Source organism: Sphaerodactylus townsendi, linkage group LG05, assembly GCF_021028975.2.
Source record: "Sphaerodactylus townsendi isolate TG3544 linkage group LG05, MPM_Stown_v2.3, whole genome shotgun sequence".
NCBI lineage: Eukaryota > Metazoa > Chordata > Lepidosauria > Squamata > Sphaerodactylidae > Sphaerodactylus > Sphaerodactylus townsendi.
In genome coordinates, this window is record NC_059429.1 from 110,110,316 (window position 1) to 110,128,561 (window position 18,246).

General features: G+C 42.8%; 1 protein-coding gene across 1 annotated transcript in view; it reads right to left on the reverse strand.

Annotated features, from left to right (window-relative positions):
- Window positions 1–1,545: 1,545 nt before the first annotated feature.
- Window positions 1,546–18,246, reverse strand: part of RBPJL (recombination signal binding protein for immunoglobulin kappa J region like) — a 59,083-nt gene continuing 42,382 nt past the window's right edge. Inside the window, exons 6-12 of the mRNA XM_048497893.1 lie at window positions 15,398–15,572; window positions 12,963–13,100; window positions 11,160–11,275; window positions 8,354–8,494; window positions 7,426–7,581; window positions 3,628–3,731; window positions 1,546–2,566 (exon numbers count right to left, since the gene is read on the reverse strand). Coding sequence (XP_048353850.1) covers window positions 2,293–2,566; window positions 3,628–3,731; window positions 7,426–7,581; window positions 8,354–8,494; window positions 11,160–11,275; window positions 12,963–13,100; window positions 15,398–15,572 — 1,104 coding nt within the window. The 3' untranslated portion in view covers window positions 1,546–2,292. The remainder of the gene's footprint in view (window positions 2,567–3,627; window positions 3,732–7,425; window positions 7,582–8,353; window positions 8,495–11,159; window positions 11,276–12,962; window positions 13,101–15,397; window positions 15,573–18,246) is intronic.

Below are 18,246 nucleotides of genomic sequence, written 5' to 3' on the forward strand. Positions count from 1 at the left end.
ATGGTTCAGGCAGGAGCTGCTGTTTTGATGCTGAACAAGGTTGTATTTGAGGGTGCAGTTGTCTGGAGCAAGACTGGGGATTTCTTGGGAGTTGAAAGAGTGGTCCAAGTGTTAACCAGGTCTGCCCCCCCCCCCCCCGCCAGCAAATCAGCGGATTCTTGGACACCATGGAAATATCCCTTCCCATAAAAGAGCACGGAAGCCTGCCTCTGAAATCTTAGACATCAAATAAACATGTACTGTAATGTGAAACACACTGGCTGCAGAATTTCACAAGCTTGCAAAACCCACTAATGAACAAGACAGTCTTCCAGCCCCAGAATCATGACCAGGGAAGTCAGAGAAAGAGGGGCTTGTTGGCAGAGCTTGTCTGGTACTTTGAAGATGCTGACGCTCGCGACACTGTGGTCTGTTACCACAGGGCTCCTCTATAGACCTTCAGAAGTTCAACACAGGTTAAAAGCCAGCGTGGCTCGGACAACAGGCTCCCTTCTAAATCAGTCTTTAATGCTAAAACAACACGCTTCAAAATAGATTGGCCTTTTGACGCTGCTTTCGTCTGAAGCTTCTGAGAAAATCTTCACAGCCTGCAACATGTGTACAGTAGATAATTGTACATTTTTGGAACACAGATTCACTGTAAGACACTCTGATATTTGCAGCATAGTTGCTAATTTTTTTTAAAGTATATATGCAAATATAAGTTGATCTGAACAAGTAGTAGGGGAAATGCTCTATATCCAATGGCAATTTGGCTGGGCATCACATTTCTCATGCTTCCAGCATCCTGTACCACATTTCTACAAATGGTAAATTTGCCATAGCTGGCATCCCTCCCACTCCTTGACCTTCTCTGATGCCATGGAAGATGACAGCAACATGTCACTATATTTTGCTGCTGCCTTAATGCTTTGGCCAATGTGGGAAGTTGATAGCCTCTTAGAAGAAGTAGAGCTGGTTTTTATACCCCACTTTTCCGTATCTTAAAGAGTCTCAAAGCAGCTTACAACTGCCTTCCCTTCCTCTCCCTAAAACAGGCACCCTGCAAGGTAGGTGGGGCCAAGAAAGTTCTGAGACAATGGTGACTGGCCGAAGGTCACCCAGCAGGCTTCTTGTAGATGCGTCGGGAATCAAACTCAGCTCTCCAGATTAGAGTCTCCTGCTCAGAACAACTACACCGTCCATTCTGCACAGCACAAAGAAGATGTCCTGAGGATGTCTTAAAAAGAACCAGCTTCGTTTTTTCCTACTGCACAACACAAATAAAACATCCTTTGGGCTTTTTAAAAATAACCCCTCTAGGCTTTGTTGTCTCCACAGCGGACAACTTTAATTTTTTTTTCATTTTCACAGCAGCTTGTGCCTGCCATTTTCTGTAGCTTGAGAGTCTCCCTGCTGCTGCCATTTGATGCATTTGTTTCCCACGCAGGTTTCCTCTGCTTGCAGCTCATCCGATGGTTATTTCCTTGCAAAATGTTCATAAACAAAGTTTGTTTTCCCTGGGGAACCTGCACATGTGTCTTTTTTACTTTTTTTGGTGTTTTGTTTTGAGGGAGCTGTATCCATAGCTATGATGCAGGGGCGGAGCAAGGGGAAACTGCACCTGGGGCACGCCCCCACCGCGGTGCTGCCTGCCCCCGCCCTGCCACTGCCTGGCCACACTTCTGCTGCGGCTCTGCCCAGGGTGTTACCTCCCCGGCCCATTGGCGCTACACCACTACTATGATGACATGGATAAGAGAATTGCAGTTGCTTGGAGGACTGGTCTACCCCGCACTAAGAAGCATTGGGTAGACCTTGCCTCCCATGGGGATTCTCAAGCTGCAGGAAATGGTGGGCACAAGTTGCTCTGAAAATAAAAGTAAGTGTTCTAATGGGGGGAGGGGGTGGAAGGTGGGAATACTGAAACACTCCCTGCCTGGTTGCGTTCGCACGGCCACGCAGGAGATGTATTAAATATGACTCCTGGAAAAAAAGTCCACATTTTAGGTAGAAGAACGAAGCAGCAGCAGCAGCTTTGAGCTGAAATAAGGTGTCCTAAGGACATCTTGGCAATAAGCTGTGGAGGCATTCCCCCCCTGACAATGTACAGAGCACCTTTGGGATTTCAGCTAGCCTGGCCACAACCTTATAAGCAAATCTTCACAATCACAGAAAGATGTGTTTTTTGTATTTGTTTTAGAAAATGAATGATTTCAGGAAACTGAATCCTGTGCCCATTACCACTTTTTTTCTGCATTTTTTCCCCACTCACAGAATCATGTACTCGCAGAGTCACATGCAGTTCTGGCTCTAACTTTGCATGAAGAGATGAAAGTTGGTCCTGGTGAACTCTTGATGGATGGTGTCGAGCAAGCTGCCAGAATCCTGCGTCATCTCCTGCAAAACGGGCTGCCCAGGGAAGAAATTCTGCTCTGGCGTATATGTGAAGCTGAAAGTACTGGAATAGATCAGACCGTCATTCCTTAGGAGTAAGAGAGGCACGGTGATGGGGTATCTCAACCACCTCCAGTCACGGCTAAATGCAGAAACATCAGGCACAACACATTCCAAGGACTTGGGACTCCTAGAAAAAATGCAGAACAGAGGAAGATTTTTTTAAAAAAAGTCTGAGTTTTAATTAGATAAGAACCTGTTCATATTATAGAAATGAGTGCGTTGGTATATGCTATTCAATCATGAAAAAATTAATGATGCGATTTGTGATTAAGCCGATCGTTAGCATACAGCCTATGGGGCACTGAATAACTAGTTAACTGTATTAATGAGGTGATCCATTGATTGTCATTGGCTAATCAATATACTGCCATAAAAGATGTTTTCACTGATGTAGACAAGATGTTTTCACTTATGTAGGCAGTTGAGAGGAATTTGTGAAGGTCTATACTCGTAGGCTCCATAATACATCTTGTGAATGTGGATTGGTTGGACAGAATGCATGGATCTCCTGCCCCATATTCCTGTTCATTCTCCAGCCTTAGAATGTCTGAAAAGGGCTAGTGTAGCAGCTAAGGTGTTAGCCTTGGACTGTAAAGGTCTGAGTGTAAGAAAATGAATGATTTCAGGAATATTCAGCCATGAAATGCACTGTCTGACACCTGAAGGACCAAATTCTCCCATGTGAAGCCTCCTGTCCACTTTGGAGGCCATGTTTCAGATGCTCTTGCCAGCTGAAGCTAGACAGGTGGCAAACCATGAAAGGGTCTTCATGGTTGTGGCATCAAAAGTTGGGAACTTCATCCACAGGATCTGTCTTCCTCTGTTTCTGATTAGGAGAGGTATGAGACTGACCCAATATTTGCCACATCAGCATTTACACAGATAACACAACAACTTGTTTATCTACTTGTCTCCAGGGTGGTTCAAACATGTGCCCCACCACTAAGACAGAGAAGAATACTGTTTCCCATCAGGTGGTGCAGTTTATCATATACTCCCAACTGTTCCCACCCCCTTTCTCATATGGCACAACGACTGACGGTCATTCATTCATTTTTCCAGCAACCTGGCCAATCTTCTGTTATTATGCAAGAAGTTATGGTGTGGCAGTACCCCCAAAAGCACTGGTTGTGAAACTGCTTGCAGTAACATACCTCGTGTTCACAACAGACTGCCTCTCTGCTTTACCTGTACATAGTTTCAGCTTCCACATCTCCAAACCAAACTTTCAGGTTTTCATGGAAATATTCACCCTGTACTTCTAGTATCGCCACATCTCCTCCACCTGTCAGCTGTGAGGAGCAGACCCAATCACAAGGGAGAAAGTTACACAAAGCACCTTATGCAAAGAGTAAAACACAGACCCATCTCCCTCTTCCTGCTCCAAAATCTGCATCCTCTGTCATTAAAACAAGCATGGAGACACCTCTTTTTGGAGACCTTCCTGTCCTGCTGGTAGTTAAATTTGGGAAGGCATGAAAATGACCTTACCCCTTGTAATGTGCTTTGCAAAGTGGTGGTTCCAGATTCAGTCCCTGGAAGTTCCAGGGTTTTTAAAAAAAATTCTGTAGTGTCTGGTCTAGAAAAGCTCTCAAATGAGACCTTGGAGTGCTGCAGGCAATTTCATTAAGGCCATGTTGGGCAAGATTGCTTCCAAAAAGAATGTATAAATCTTTATGTTCATACTTCTCTAGGGTGATAAAAGAGGTAGAGTTAGGTCTCCTAATTGGACATTCATCTTGGCTACATTTTCATGCTCCTTGGTGCTTGACAATGCAATTCTGAGCAGAGTTACACCCTTCTAAGCCTTCAATGGGTTTAGAATTGGGATGTCACCCTCCAGGTGAGGCCTGGAAAGCTCCTGGAATGGCAACCAATCTCCAGAATACAGAGATCAGTTCTCCCAGAGAAAACAGCTGCTTTGCTTTGAGCAAAGAACTACGTTCTCACAAAACTATGGCCAATTCCCCACAGTCAATTAATCGCGTGATACTCAGCCGAATTATCAAGAATTCAGGAAGAACTCCCCACTGCCTGATTGACAAACAAGGATTCATCCCGGTGTTATAAAGTGAACCAAGAAGAAATAAGGCTAAACTTATTTGCAGATGATATACTAGTAATAACGGTGAATCTGGCTGATACAATAAAAGAATTAAAAATAATTTTAGAAGACTTTCAGAAATACTCAGGATTAAAAGTCAACATGGAGAAAACAGAAATAATGGGGGTTAATGTGGAAAAAAGTCAAATAGAGAGAGGATTACTCAAAAAGAAGATTAAATATTTGGGTATCATAATAACACAGAGAAAGGAGAAGATGTTTAAATATAACTATGAAGTAAGGTGGAAAAAAATATTAAAACAAATAAAAGAATGGGATAAGAAGACCTTGTACTCGATCACTGGGAAAATCAAAGCATTAAAAATGACCTTTAATGCCGAAAATGTTCTATTTATTTAGGAACTCTTCCATTGGAAATTAAGAGAGAAACAAATTTGAGGAATGAGATAAGAAAGCTGAAAGCAGGTGTTTAATAATAAAAAACCAAGAATCATGAATAAGATTATATATATGTCAAAAATTCTCTCTCTAGGTTGAGGGATACCAAAAATGCAAGAATAGTATGAGGCGTTCCAGATTAAGAGTCTGATGAAAAGAGTATAAGCGAGGAAGATATGTAGAAAAATGGATTAAGACAGAAAATGAAATAAATGAAGGAGTTGCATTTTGTAGTATCTTCAATATAGAGTTGAAGAAAGGAAATCAAAAAGCAATAGGACCAAGAAAAGGGTCTTACTAGATATATGGGAAAAAATGGAGAGAGTAAATGGATGCGCCCTGCAACACCCTGAATGTGGCACCTTTGAGAAGTGTAGTTGTGAAAGAAGGAAAAAAAGTTGTAAAAATATTGAAAAGAAAAGGAATTCAAACATGGCAGAATTTAATCAGGGAAGGAGGAGAGATTATAACACTACAAAAATTTTATATAGAAACTAAGGGGAAATGAGAACTGGTTGGTTTAAAGAGGCATTTGGGGAGAAAGGATTAGAGCTTCCTGGATAAAAGGAGAATGTCAATGTCGAAATGTTTGGGTATATGGAAAATATAAAGAGAAAATTTTAGGGCACATATACAATCATATGGTAGATGATAAGGATACATGATAAGAACACTGAAACAAAAATGGGAGAAGGAAGGATCTCTAGAATACTGGAAGTATTGAAAAATTAATGAACTTGATTTGGGAAAATATAAAAAGAATTAGAAATATGTAAGGTTAGAAAAGAAAAGTGATATTAAAATGGTATAGAACACCAAAACAACAAGCCTACATGATAAAAGGACTTGGATTCAAAATACTGACACTGTGGAGACAAAGAACATGTTATAACCATATATATTGAATAGAGAATGTTCAGAAAGTAAAAAAATTCTGGACAACTGTATTAATATATATCGAGAAACTGGTGAAGATAAAGGTAATTTAAATAATGACTTAATGTTTATGGGAAGTAATAAGGAAAGAAGACAGAAAGATTATGGAAAAACAATATAGTTATATATACAAAATAATGATTAAAAGCAGCCCATGCAGCAATAGCCTTCGGCTGGAAAGAAAAGAAAAAATGGACAATTCCAGAAATGGTTAGAATATGTTTGGGAACAAGTGACATTGGATATTTTCGATATACTAACTAAAAATAAGGCATTAGCAAGACAAACAGAATGAAATTTACTGAAAAATATGGATAATATCACTGATGGACTGGATGAAAAAGAAGTTATTAGAGTCATCGAAGATAAATGGAAGAAAAGGAGCTACAAAAGAATAAGAACTTACTGCTACTGTTTGTTATTGTGAAAAAACTAGAGAAAAAGAAGCAATGGGGGGTGGGAGAAAAGGGGGAAAATGTATTGTTTGAAAATGTATGAAGAAAGAAATTATTATCATAAATTGTAAAATTCAAATGATACAATAAAAAATTAAAAAAAAAAAGGATTCATCCCGGTTTTGGCACTCATTCTCCCCCTTATCCCGTGTCTTTGCCGAACCTGCTTGAAAGTACCACTTTTTCAAAAAACACGTCTTCGATCCAGTTTGGAGGGGAGGATCGGGGACACAAATGCCTTACAATCAGTGGTGGGATTCAAATAATTTAACTGGTTGTTTATAAGCATCATTTTAACAGCCGGTTCTGCCGAAGTGGTGCAAACCTGCTGAATCCGACCACTGCTTACAACCAAACAGTGCGTGCGGTGCTGTTCTTGCAAGAGCACAAGAGAACGATAACCAACCAGAAACTTGGGTGGGGAGAGACATGCTGACGTCATAATGGTGGACCGTTTGCTGGACTAACGTAGCATGACGGCCAATCAGGAGAGAATCCCATAAACCGATCACTTGAAATTGAGGATAGTTACATTTGCTGAATTCGAGAAAGGCAAACTGGAAATGTCTTCACTGGAAACATGCTGCAGTGGGGAGGTTGAAACCTTGATGAAAAGGTGCAGTTTATTTTCAAATTTGGCTTGATCTAGATTGAATTTCCCAGTGGGGGATTCGACTAACGATGCCCAAATTCACCAGCGAAAGTTGCAAGAATCGGCTCCAGTTCCAGTGTACAGAAAGGAGGTATTCAGCATGGCTGTAGTTCAGTGGTAGACCATCTGTTTTGCATCCAGAAGGTCCTAGGTTCAATCCCTGGCATCTCTAGTAAAAAGAACCAGGTAACAGGTGATGAGGACCTCTAAGCTGACACCCTGGAGTGCCACTGGCAGCCAGAATAGACATTAGTGACCAATGGTCTGAATTAGTCTGAGGTAGGTTGATTATTATGTCCTTAAAAGTTTAGAGGCAGCAAGAGTAAGGAATGCCAAGTGGAATTTCAGCTCCATGTTTTTCATTAAATTTGGTAGGAAAACATTTTTGCTCTAGTTTCTCACCAAGGAGCCAGACAGAAGATGGACTTTTTTTTACATACCTCCAGGGCAGTTATGAGAGGGGCTGGGCTCACAGGATCCCGAATGGATCTCAGACCATCACTGAATGTGTATTCCACGGTCTCTGTCCCAATGATGGTCCAGCAGGAGCTGTCGTTCAGCAACTCCCGGTTGGCTTCTCTGGGACACGGGGAGGCCTGAATCACAACATGACAGGGCATTAAAAGATGGGGTGGTGAGCTGAGTCCTGATCTGTGTTGCCTGAGACATCTGGTTGATAATTCGAATCTGGTTGGGAAGGGAAGCTGGGTTGTCACGATAGAGCGAATTTCCATATCCCAGTTCACCGGCAGCCCTCCAAAGAGGGAAAGCACTGACTGGGAATTTCCACCGATTGCGGAATTTTTTTTTGAAATTAAGCGTAATGGTAAAGCATGCTAGGAAACTATGAGCTGACAAGCATGAACCTGGTTGGCAGCACTAGGGTAGAGATGATGCTCAGGGTTGCCAATATGCCATTTGCCACCTATACCCCTCTGGTGTCCTCGGGAAATGTGTAGGTCAAGAGTCCCAAATGGGGTGCTTGTGGGAGCTGTGGTGCTCACCAACACTTCTCTTGGTGCTCGCTGACAGTTTTTGGAAAGTAGGCAGGACCAAGTGGGCATTTGCCCAGTAAGACTGTTGATGGAGCACTGGAGATTTGATTGGGTGTGCATATTTTTTAAAGACAATGCTTTGGCTACAGTTGCTACCACAGTGCTAGGATCTTCACTGTGTGACTGAAGTAACTTGTGGCAGCCATTTTGTGGAAGCTGTGTGTCTGCTCCTATTACATTGTGTCAGAATTCCAAAGGTGTTCACAGGTTCAAAATGGATGGTCTGGGCCTGTCTGTAACTATTCATAATATCTTTCTATGCGCCGGTATAAAAGATGTTGTTCTATTGATTTTTCCCTGAACAACCTGTTACCTGGAACTGGATCACTTTCTCTGTAGAGAGGCATAGGTACTTTCCATCACTGCCATAGAGCTGGAAAGCACATTTGTGCAGCTGGGAAATGGGCTCATCCACATCCATCAGCACAGATTGCTTAGCAACTTTGCGAATGATCTGGGGAGACAAATACAGAGATGGGCTAGCAGCTGTGTGGGGCAGGAGAGGCGAGGAAAGTATGTTTACAAACTTTGTCCCTTGTTTCCATGCAGATATTTTTTTTCACTTTTGGATTCACTAGTAATGTAACCAGGAAAAGACGTTCCTTTGCGGGTGGAGATTTCCAACAACATAGCTGTATTAAAGCATCAATATGATGCTTCCTTTCATCAAATATTTCTTAAACATACAGATGCAGCCAAGAGGGGCCTCACACCTATATGATTGTTATCCATAGCCACACTGTTTGTTTCACAATGGATTATGTTTTCAACCTGTTTTGTAGCAATTTAAAATACAGATATAAACAAGGTGCTTAGGGAAGCTGTTCTTACTTCTTTCATATAAGAGAAGAATGGTCTTGATCAACAGAAGAGCTGTCTTGATGAAGAGTGTACAAAATTTCAGAGGGGAGTCGTGTTGGTCTGCTTATGAAGGGAGCTTTTTATTCTTGAACGATTATACCCCCAAAATTTTTGTTGATCTTTTAAGGTACTACTGGACTTGAATCTAGTTAGTGTACAAATTCTTTTCTGTTGTCTGAAACAAAACCTTTGAAAGCATGGAGTGAGGTGGTTTGTCTTTTTAAGCTCTTAACCTGTGTATGATATCTGGAAGACTGTCAGTCAATAAAATAGCCTTGGCTTGGCCATCCAGTTTAGAGCAAAAGTGGTGGTAGAGTGTTAATAGTGCGGAGAAGTGGTAGACTTACTGATTAAAGGTAAAGGTAAATGTTTGTTAAGGAACTACATTTCAGACAGAAAAGCTGAAAGACAGGAATAGCCTTCAGCTACCTTGCCAACTAGGGAAGGAGGGTGATGAGATTTCTGAGGAGAAAGAGAAAATTAGGTCTGAGATTATCACTCTAGGGACTGACAAGAGCTGACACAAAAGGACAAAAGGGTCTCTAACCTTGCAGTCCTATCTATCTGACCACTTGCCTGCCACCTGCTGGGTGTTCCTCTCAATTCCTTTGCATGCTAGACAAAATAAAAACTACAGACAGGAATGCATTAAAAGCCAATCTGAAAATACTTTATGCCCCCACCAGCAGATTATTTCCCATTCGTTCAGCCTCTACTCCCAAAACTTCGTGGAAGAACACCAGAAAGCCAAGAAGAGAGGCGCCCCTCTCCCAACGTGGACCACTTCTGAGACATTGTCCCACAAAGGTATTTGTTTGCCGGGTGCCTGGCATTTTATCACTGGGCCATGTGGGTCCCAGGTTTCCCGAGGTCCTTCAAGGCACATGGCCCGCTGGCAGGCAGACGCTGCACCATTTTGGTTATGAGAAGGAAGAAGGTAGCCCTGATTTAGGGAGCTAATTTGGCTCGGGACGGGGTGGGGGGGCTTGGTTTTTCTCAACACCTCCCTCCCCTTCCCCCCCTTTTTATGGGTGACGAGCGGACTAACTGGGCAATATGACCTCCAATGTCACGGTTGAGGACGATGGTTTTCCTGTTGGCTGTTTTATTAAGGTGGATCAGCCTAGGTGTGGGTACCCGGGCCTCTCCCCCCGTGGTCTTATGGGAAGTTGCCCAGTGACTATGCTCCTGGCCTTCAGGGTCGAGGCCCCGCTAGTACAGGGCCTGCCTGGGTGCACCAAGGTGGTAGCCCAGCGGACACCGGGATTGGCCTCGAAATTTTGTGCAGAACATCCAAGACCAGAATTAATACCAGCATGAGATTAATAATCATTAATGGATAGAATCTTCCGCCTTTCAAGGTCAGGGCTTGGCTGTTCCTCGGAAAAAAGCCGAGTAGTGGGTCATTGGCGTTTTTAGCTTTAAGCTGGATGTGTGACCCAGTGGCCCAGTACCTCTCTGTCCTCCCCAATAGGGATTGGGGTTGTTGCCGGGGTCAGCCAGGGGTGCTGACCGGCTGCTGAACAATGTGCTCCTCTTGCTTGCCCAGCTTCTGTTATGATAATAATAAAAAGGGCTATGGCCCATTTTAATTCCAAGATATGTCCTGTGGTTATTCACCAAATGGAACCTCTGCACATCTGGGCTCAATGTAGGTATCTCTTGTATAATTAGTAAAATGTTTGTTTGACCACTGGATATCAATGAAGACATGCCTTGAGTCACAAAGGCAGAAGGGGGAATTTTGGGTAAACATTTATTGCCCTTTCCCCCTTCCCTACACTTTCTCTTTTACCTTTTTACTGCCTAGTCACAATGTAACTAACATGCAGTTTAAATAGGAAATATTTTTCTTGTTTTTCATTCATATGTCTCCTTCCAATCTAAACTTATTTGGTAAAGCATTTTATATGATCTCACTCAAGCCTGTTGTGCACTGTCTACTCTGATGAATATGAATTATGAATATTAATATCTAATCAATAACAAGAAGTCCAGGGTCATGATGCAGAAGCAAGCAATGGCAAACCACCAGAGAACTTCTTTTGCCTTGAAGACCCCATGGGATTGCCGTAAATTGATGGTGACTTGATAGCACTTTCTATCACCTGTTTTATTGTTTGTTTTATCAAATTGTTTGTATATTGTTGGTACCTGGGTTGCTCAGGAGAAAAGGTGTGCACATTTTCATATTTATTTCATATAAGCAAAACATTCGACAACTATGATCCACATTTGGATTTACAACTGAGCCTTACCAAAAGGGGCAGCGCAACACCCGTGGCTGTGCAAATGAGACGGACGATGGATCCATAACGAATGTAGCCTTCTCGGAGGGGGAACTCACTCCGGGACTGGGAACAATATTCGTCTGCTTAAAACAAAATAAACAGAAGAGACAAAGGCTGAAAGCAATGTGCAGGAAATGGGTGACTATAATTTTGGAAAATAAGACAATACTGGTCATGGAACAGTGTCGGAATGGGAACAAAACACTGCTTTAGGACAAGAATACAGATTATATGTGACACAAGTCAGGTTACATGTGCTTGACCTGTCTCTCAGTCACAAATTTACCTTGGGAATACATTTTAAAATTTCTCTGTTGTTCCTGTGAGGGGAAAGGAGAGACTCCAGGATTTCTTCCTATGGTGTTTTCACCAGTGGAAACGGCTGCTGGGGCTGTTTTCCCAGACTCCACTTAGCCATCATAGGGCACATGGAGCCCAAGGAGGGGGCAATTAGCCTCCACCCCTGAGGCTGTTTCCACTGGTGAAAACAGAGTGGGAGAGAAGCCAGAATTCCCTCCTTCCACCTTGCAGTGTTTTGAGATGCATAGATCAATTGAGAGAATTTTAAAGATTAGTCCTCATGTGAACGTGTGGCTGAGAATCAGGTTGAGCACTTGGTCCCAATACGTGCAACATGTAGTATGTATTTTGATCCCAAGCCATGACTGACACTGGACTAGCCACTATTTATCATTTATTTATTTATAGGATTTTTATTCTGCCTCTCCCTGATCAAGATTAGGCTTGGGGCAAAACAAATATTAAAACAATCAAATGTTTAAATGCATTAAAACCACAGCACTAAAATATCCACTAGTGCTTTAATTTCCTTCATCACCTGGGCAACCAACTAAGGAAGGAAGCAACCTGAAGGAATTCATCAATCAATCAACAAATGCTAAAAAAAAATCAGTAAATCATAAAGAAGTAAATTTAGGTTTAATTGATCTAATTAAAATAGGGATATCTTGTAACACTACTTTACTGGATCAGACCTAAATTCCAGTTAATTCAGCATTCTTTTTGCAAGAGTGGTCAAGTAGAAGCCTCTAAAAAGTGAACAAATTGTGAATGGGAAAATAAAAATGGTATGCCCAGTCAATCAAAATTTGGCACCAAAACTAGTGTCAAAACTATGCTGGCTGGATACATGTAAATAACTTTTCTTGGCTTGCACAAGATATTTTGTAATGTTCTAGTGTCACAGGCATGTCAGATTTTTATTTTGCATTTCAAACTTATTTCTGCTGTAGTGGGTGGACATGTCAAGGCGTATTCAACCCCTGTTGCCACCCACTCTATATAAAGTAATTTATTTACAAGAAACATACCAATTTGAAGAGTGACACATATCCAAATGAACAACTCAAGGATGCCAAATAAGCCTTTTTTTAAAATCCCAAATTGGTGCTGTTTCTAAGAAGTGACAGACTAAAGCCTATTAATCACATTTAACTATGTTGCTTTATATTATATTCATTCCCTGTAGAAAACTTCATACATTTGGTTTTCCAGTGATCTGGACCTTATGCTCATTTAAAGTTTTAGCTTACAACAGTGACCTTGTAAAAGATGGTAACATCATTTTGACAGTCTCCGAACAGCATCGTTAAACATTCTCTTTGGTTTTGGAGTCTGCCACCCACTCATAGTTCAGTTCCCCAGAACTCAGCTTTATTGCCGAAAGCGCCTGAAAACCGAGGGGAGCAGAATTCTCATTAAAGTTTTGCATGAATTATTAGAAACAAACATGCACATAACAAGCCTCACCCAAACGAAGCGTAAATGCGGCCCACTGCCTGGCACTTGCAGTGAAGGCCCCGCCCTCCACCGAAAGATAGCGGGTGCTGACTGTTTGGGAGCGCAAGCGGTTGAAGAGGGAGACTTTGGATCCAGATGAAATGCATACTGAGGGAGGGAGGCAGAAAAGAAAGAGATATCAATGATGCAACCCAAGAAGCACCTTTGGGTGTTGAATTGATTTCTAATGCATATTCAATTAAAAAGGGCGTTTGCAGGAATGTAAAATCTGAGTCTTGTTGATCTATACCAATAACCTTTTTGGTATATATTACTAAAAATATTATACATGCTTGTTGAAGGCTTCCATGATGTTGTGGGGTTTCTAGGCTGCGTGGCCAGGTTCTGGTGGTTTTAGCTCCTAATATTTTTCCTGCTTTGTGACTGGCATCTTCAAAGGCATTTTCATGGTAAGATGTGTTTCTCTCTGTTACACAGTGTGGAGTGATTTGTGTGGTGGATATGGTATGGTGAGATGAGAACAAAATAGATACCCACCACACAAATCACTCCACACTGTGGCACAGAGAGAAGCACATCTAACTGTGACATGCCTCTGATGATGTCAGCCACAGATGTGGGCGGAATTTTAGGAGCTAAATCCACCACACCACTACCATACAGCCTGGAAAACCCATGACAGTCAGTTACAAATGCTGTTGTTTCTACATGGATGCTTCTTATTCTGCCTTGGAAATGTTAGAGCTGAAATGATTATGTGGAAGAAGAAAAGTTTGGATTTATGCCCCACCTTTCTCTCCTGTAAGGGGACTCAAGGTGGCTTACAAGCTCCCTTCCCTTCCTCTCCTCACAACAGACACCTTGTGGGGTAGGTGGGGCTGAGAGAGTTCCGAAGAACTGTGACTAGTCCAAGGACACCCAGCAGAAATGTAGAAATGCAGAAACACATCTGGTTCACCAGATAAGCCTCTGCCACTCAGGTGGAGGAGTGGGGAATCAAACCTGGATCTCTAGATTAGAATCCACCTGCTCTTTACCACTACACCACGCTGGTTCTTGACTTGGAACATCCACACAGGTATGATTCTCTGTTGTGGACTCAATTCCACTGCTAATACAGAGGCAGCAATGGAGCACCCACCCAGCATGATTCATGGTCCCCCAAACACTGCCTCCCACCACCCCTCTGCAGCTTTTGGATCTTTTTTATACATCAAAAAATCCCTCCTGCAGCTGGAGAGGAATTGGCTAGAGAATAAGCATAGCATAAGCATTTTATTGTCATTGTGCATGCACAATGAAATTTACAAATTTACATGACATTAGATGTGGGTAGGGAAGTACAGATATCCACACCTTTGCATCCACATGTGGGTTAATCCACTTTCTGATTTTTTTGAAACTTCAGAACAAACCTGGTTCTGGAAACATCACAGCAAGCGGGGAGGGGGAATCCTTGGAAGGCACATGGGGAGAAAACATCCTGTGGATGTTCTGAACGCCCTCAGTGCAATTTGAGAGCTGAAGCAAGGAAAATCATTCACAGTGGAAGACTTTCCATAACAGTCTTGCCCGTAATGCAACTGGCATAGCAAGCAAGTGGGATCCCAGTATGTGATTGCAAGGCACCAACTTTATACTTGGAGCTAAGTCAGCCAGGGTCTGGCCAGTACCTAGATATGAGGTCTCTGGAGAACCTTATGAACCTGGTCTAAAACAGTCTGAATTGTGGGTAGCATATCTGATTGGGGAAACAGTGCAGGGAGGTAAGAGTTTAATTCCTCTTTGCTCAGTGCCGCAGCTCTAGTCCATACTAAGCTATCCTTGGCTGTTTTTTTGCAGGTGAATTACATGTGTGAGAATCCAATCAAAGAGTCTCAGAGGCGTAGCAAGAGGGAAAAGCACCTAGTGCAACGGTGTGTCCTCCGCCCCCGCCCCACCCCAGAACGCCCCAGAACGTTAATTAACAAATTAAAGTCAGTGCTTAGAAGGGAGGTCACCAAGGAAGTCTTGGGTTTGCTTTACAGGCTATGGCAAACTACTGTTTGTCTCTTGCCTTAAAAACCCTATGTCAATGTAAGTTAGCTGTGACTTGACAGTGCCTTCCACTACCTCATAGTAGTTGGGGAGCGTCTGATATTCTCTCTGGGTGAATTGATTACTATTTGGATTCATTCTAGTTTTGAGTCATCCTCCCTTTTTAATCCCTTCCCCTTTCTGTTTTGTATATAAATTGGCCTGATGGATGTAAACCTCAGGCATCAGATGAAGTGAGCTCTGATTTACAAAAGCTTATGTGGGAATAAACTGTGTTAGACTCTAAGGTACCACGGGACTCATTTGATTCCACCACTCTTCCTATCTTTCCCTATGGTTTAGAAGGCTGTCTCAAAAATTATTAACAAATCCCCTTCATAAGGACTCACCAACCCATCAACACTCACGCTCGGTGTTTTTTAAGGACTGTTTCTTCTGTGACGGCTTGGAGATCACTTTGATCAGCTTGCTGTGGAAAGTTCCAATCTCCTGGCCATTGCTGAAGAACAACTTTAAGACCAGCCGGAAGTGTTTCCTCTTATCAGAGTCTGAAATGTACAGAGTTTTGGCACAGCCGAATTCCTGCATTCAAGGGAGAACTTCTGTGAGGGAGAAATTATGCTGAGGTATTACTGCTTGAATACATGGAGGCAAAATTAAGTGCTCCTTTCTGTTTAATTTTAGATGTGCCACGAAAGTGGTTTTTATGCAGAAACTTGGGTCGATTCCCCACTCACGATTAGATGCATGCTCGTCACTCCAAATATACAGGTTTCCTGCAGAACTCCCCAGTTCACCAGCACCAAACGCGCATTCATCCCATTTCTGGTGCTCCCCCCACCCCCCCGGCACATGTTATTTTAGAACCTGGAAGAAAGCAGACCTTTTTGAAAAATGCGTGGGCAATCTGGAGTGGTGGGGAAGTTGGGGGTGGTGGTGAATCCAGATTCGAACTACCCACCCTTGCGAATGACGTTGTTACGGCCTTAACAGGGGTAACAACGTGGAGCCTCCCATCCAATGAGAACGCAGTGGGCTGTATGCGATGTGTGCGCAGTCCTTTTTTTAATTTTGCGGACTGGAGATCCACGTGGATATGAAGCAACATGGGGGCGGCTTTGACTGATTGACTGAGTAGAAGGCAATACAAAGCAGCGCTACACATCATATTCACATGGATCCGAGTACATGGAGGATTAACGGCGGAAACGGAACTTTGTTTTAATCGCCCGGATAGGATTTGCTTTGCGTACTTTCCAGCGCCAGGCGATAGATCCCATCAGTTTGAAAGTAAAAAAAAAATTCCTTCCCCAGCACAACGCAGCAGCCAAGCAGGATAGCCCCTGAGCGAATCACATGTTTGATCTGCCAACAGTGGGAACTCCTGCATGGCTGCTGCGTTTCCGGGAACAAGGGGGCAGAAGCTGCAGTGAGGACCATGAAACCGTGTTCAAAAGGTCCCGAATCTTACCAAATCAGTTTGTATCTACTTTCATTTTTGAAGTGGGGAATCGACCTTGGACAGAGATTTTGACTATTCTACTGATTTAGCTGAAGATGTTTTGATGTTAGATCTTTTTATTGTGATTTTAATTAACTGTGTTAGTTAAATTACAAGTCACTTGGCCTTAACGCAGTGGTCTGGTGATATATCCACCAACTCTGAAACAAGGTAGCTACAGTTTTTAAGTAAGATACAGCGGAGGGGGGGGGGAAGGGGGAGGAATCAATTCCTTCTGCTGAGGAATAAGATTGTAAGGCTTCATTGCATCCAACTGAAAACAAATTGACCTTCACAGGGAATCAGAGTGAACTGCCACTGATTGGCTCAGCTTACAACCAATAAGCATGAAATATGGGACAAAACAGCCCCCACTGGAATGCATAATGCTCCTCATTCAAAGCTCTTTGAGGTTCATGTAAAGGGGAATGTGATTAGAGATGTTTTTACAGGTGGAATGAAGAACTCAGTGACAGCGAAGGCTTTATTTACTTTGGGGTTAGGGATATCCAAATGGAAATCAATGTTCACGCGCAATTTATTCTACACAACATAAGAAAGTCCCCAGGTTTACAGTTCCCAGTCATCTTGGCACTCCCTCTGTCCGATAGCCTTTGCTTTCACAATGAGTCAAGCGTAGCAAACACAAAGATCCTCTCTGTAGTTTTTCTGGCCCTCCTCTGGTTGCCGCATTCTTCTGAGGCTGGAGATAAAGCGGGGGACATTTTTGTTCTATTAGAAGGTGCTAAGTTGTCACTGCTGCTCTTGATCTTTGGGCTTTCTCTCACCACTTAATGAAAGAAGGCACTTCTGCTCGGCAACAAGGAACATCAGTGTTCATCAGCAAGAGGCAACGGCTTTGCAAGACGGGTAATCCATGGCAGGTCCCCAACTGTAGAGAGCATCAAGTAGGATGGACAAAAGCTGTGATGGGTTTCGTTGAAGACCCTGGAAGTCTGACTTTTTTCTAGCTGCCATGTGGCAATGCAAAATGATGGTGCAGAATTAGAAACAGTGATCAGTGGGAAGGGGACTGAAATCAACGGAGAAGAAGAAGAAGAAGAAGAAGAAGAAGAAGAAGAAGAAGAAGAAGAAGAAGAAGAAGAAGAAGAAGAAGAAGAAGAAGAAGAAGAAGAAGAAGAAGAAGAAGAAGAAGAAGAAGAAGAAGAAGAAGAAGAAGAAGAAGAAGAAGAAGAAGAAGAAGAAGAGGAGGAGGAGGAGGAGGAGGAGGAGGAGTAGTTTGGATTTATATCCCCCTTTTCTCTCCTATAGGAGACTCAAAGGGGCTTACAATCTCCTTTCCCTTCCCCCCCCTCCACAACAAACACCCTGTGAGGTGGGTGAGGTTGAGAGAGCTCCGAAGAACTGTGACTAGTCCAAGGTCACCCAGCTGGCATGTGTTGTAGTGCACAAGCTAATCTGGTTCACCAGATAAGCCTTCACAGCTCAAGTGGCAGAGCGAGGAATCAAACCCGGTTCTCCAGATTAGAGTCACCTGCTCTTAACTACTACACTACACTGGCTCTGAGAAGCTGCATGTTGTTGAATGTTCTTTGGGAGCTGGGAGAGATTTGAGCAGCTTCTCCAAGTGAAAAGCCAGCTGTTTCCAGGTTCAGCACAGGAAACCAGGTGATTTCTTTCTAACTGGACAAGCTAGACCAGGGGTGTCCAACTCTGGTGCCCCAGATGTTCATGGACTATGATTCCCATCAGGTTGATGAGAATAGTAGTTCATGAACATCTGGGGCACCAGAG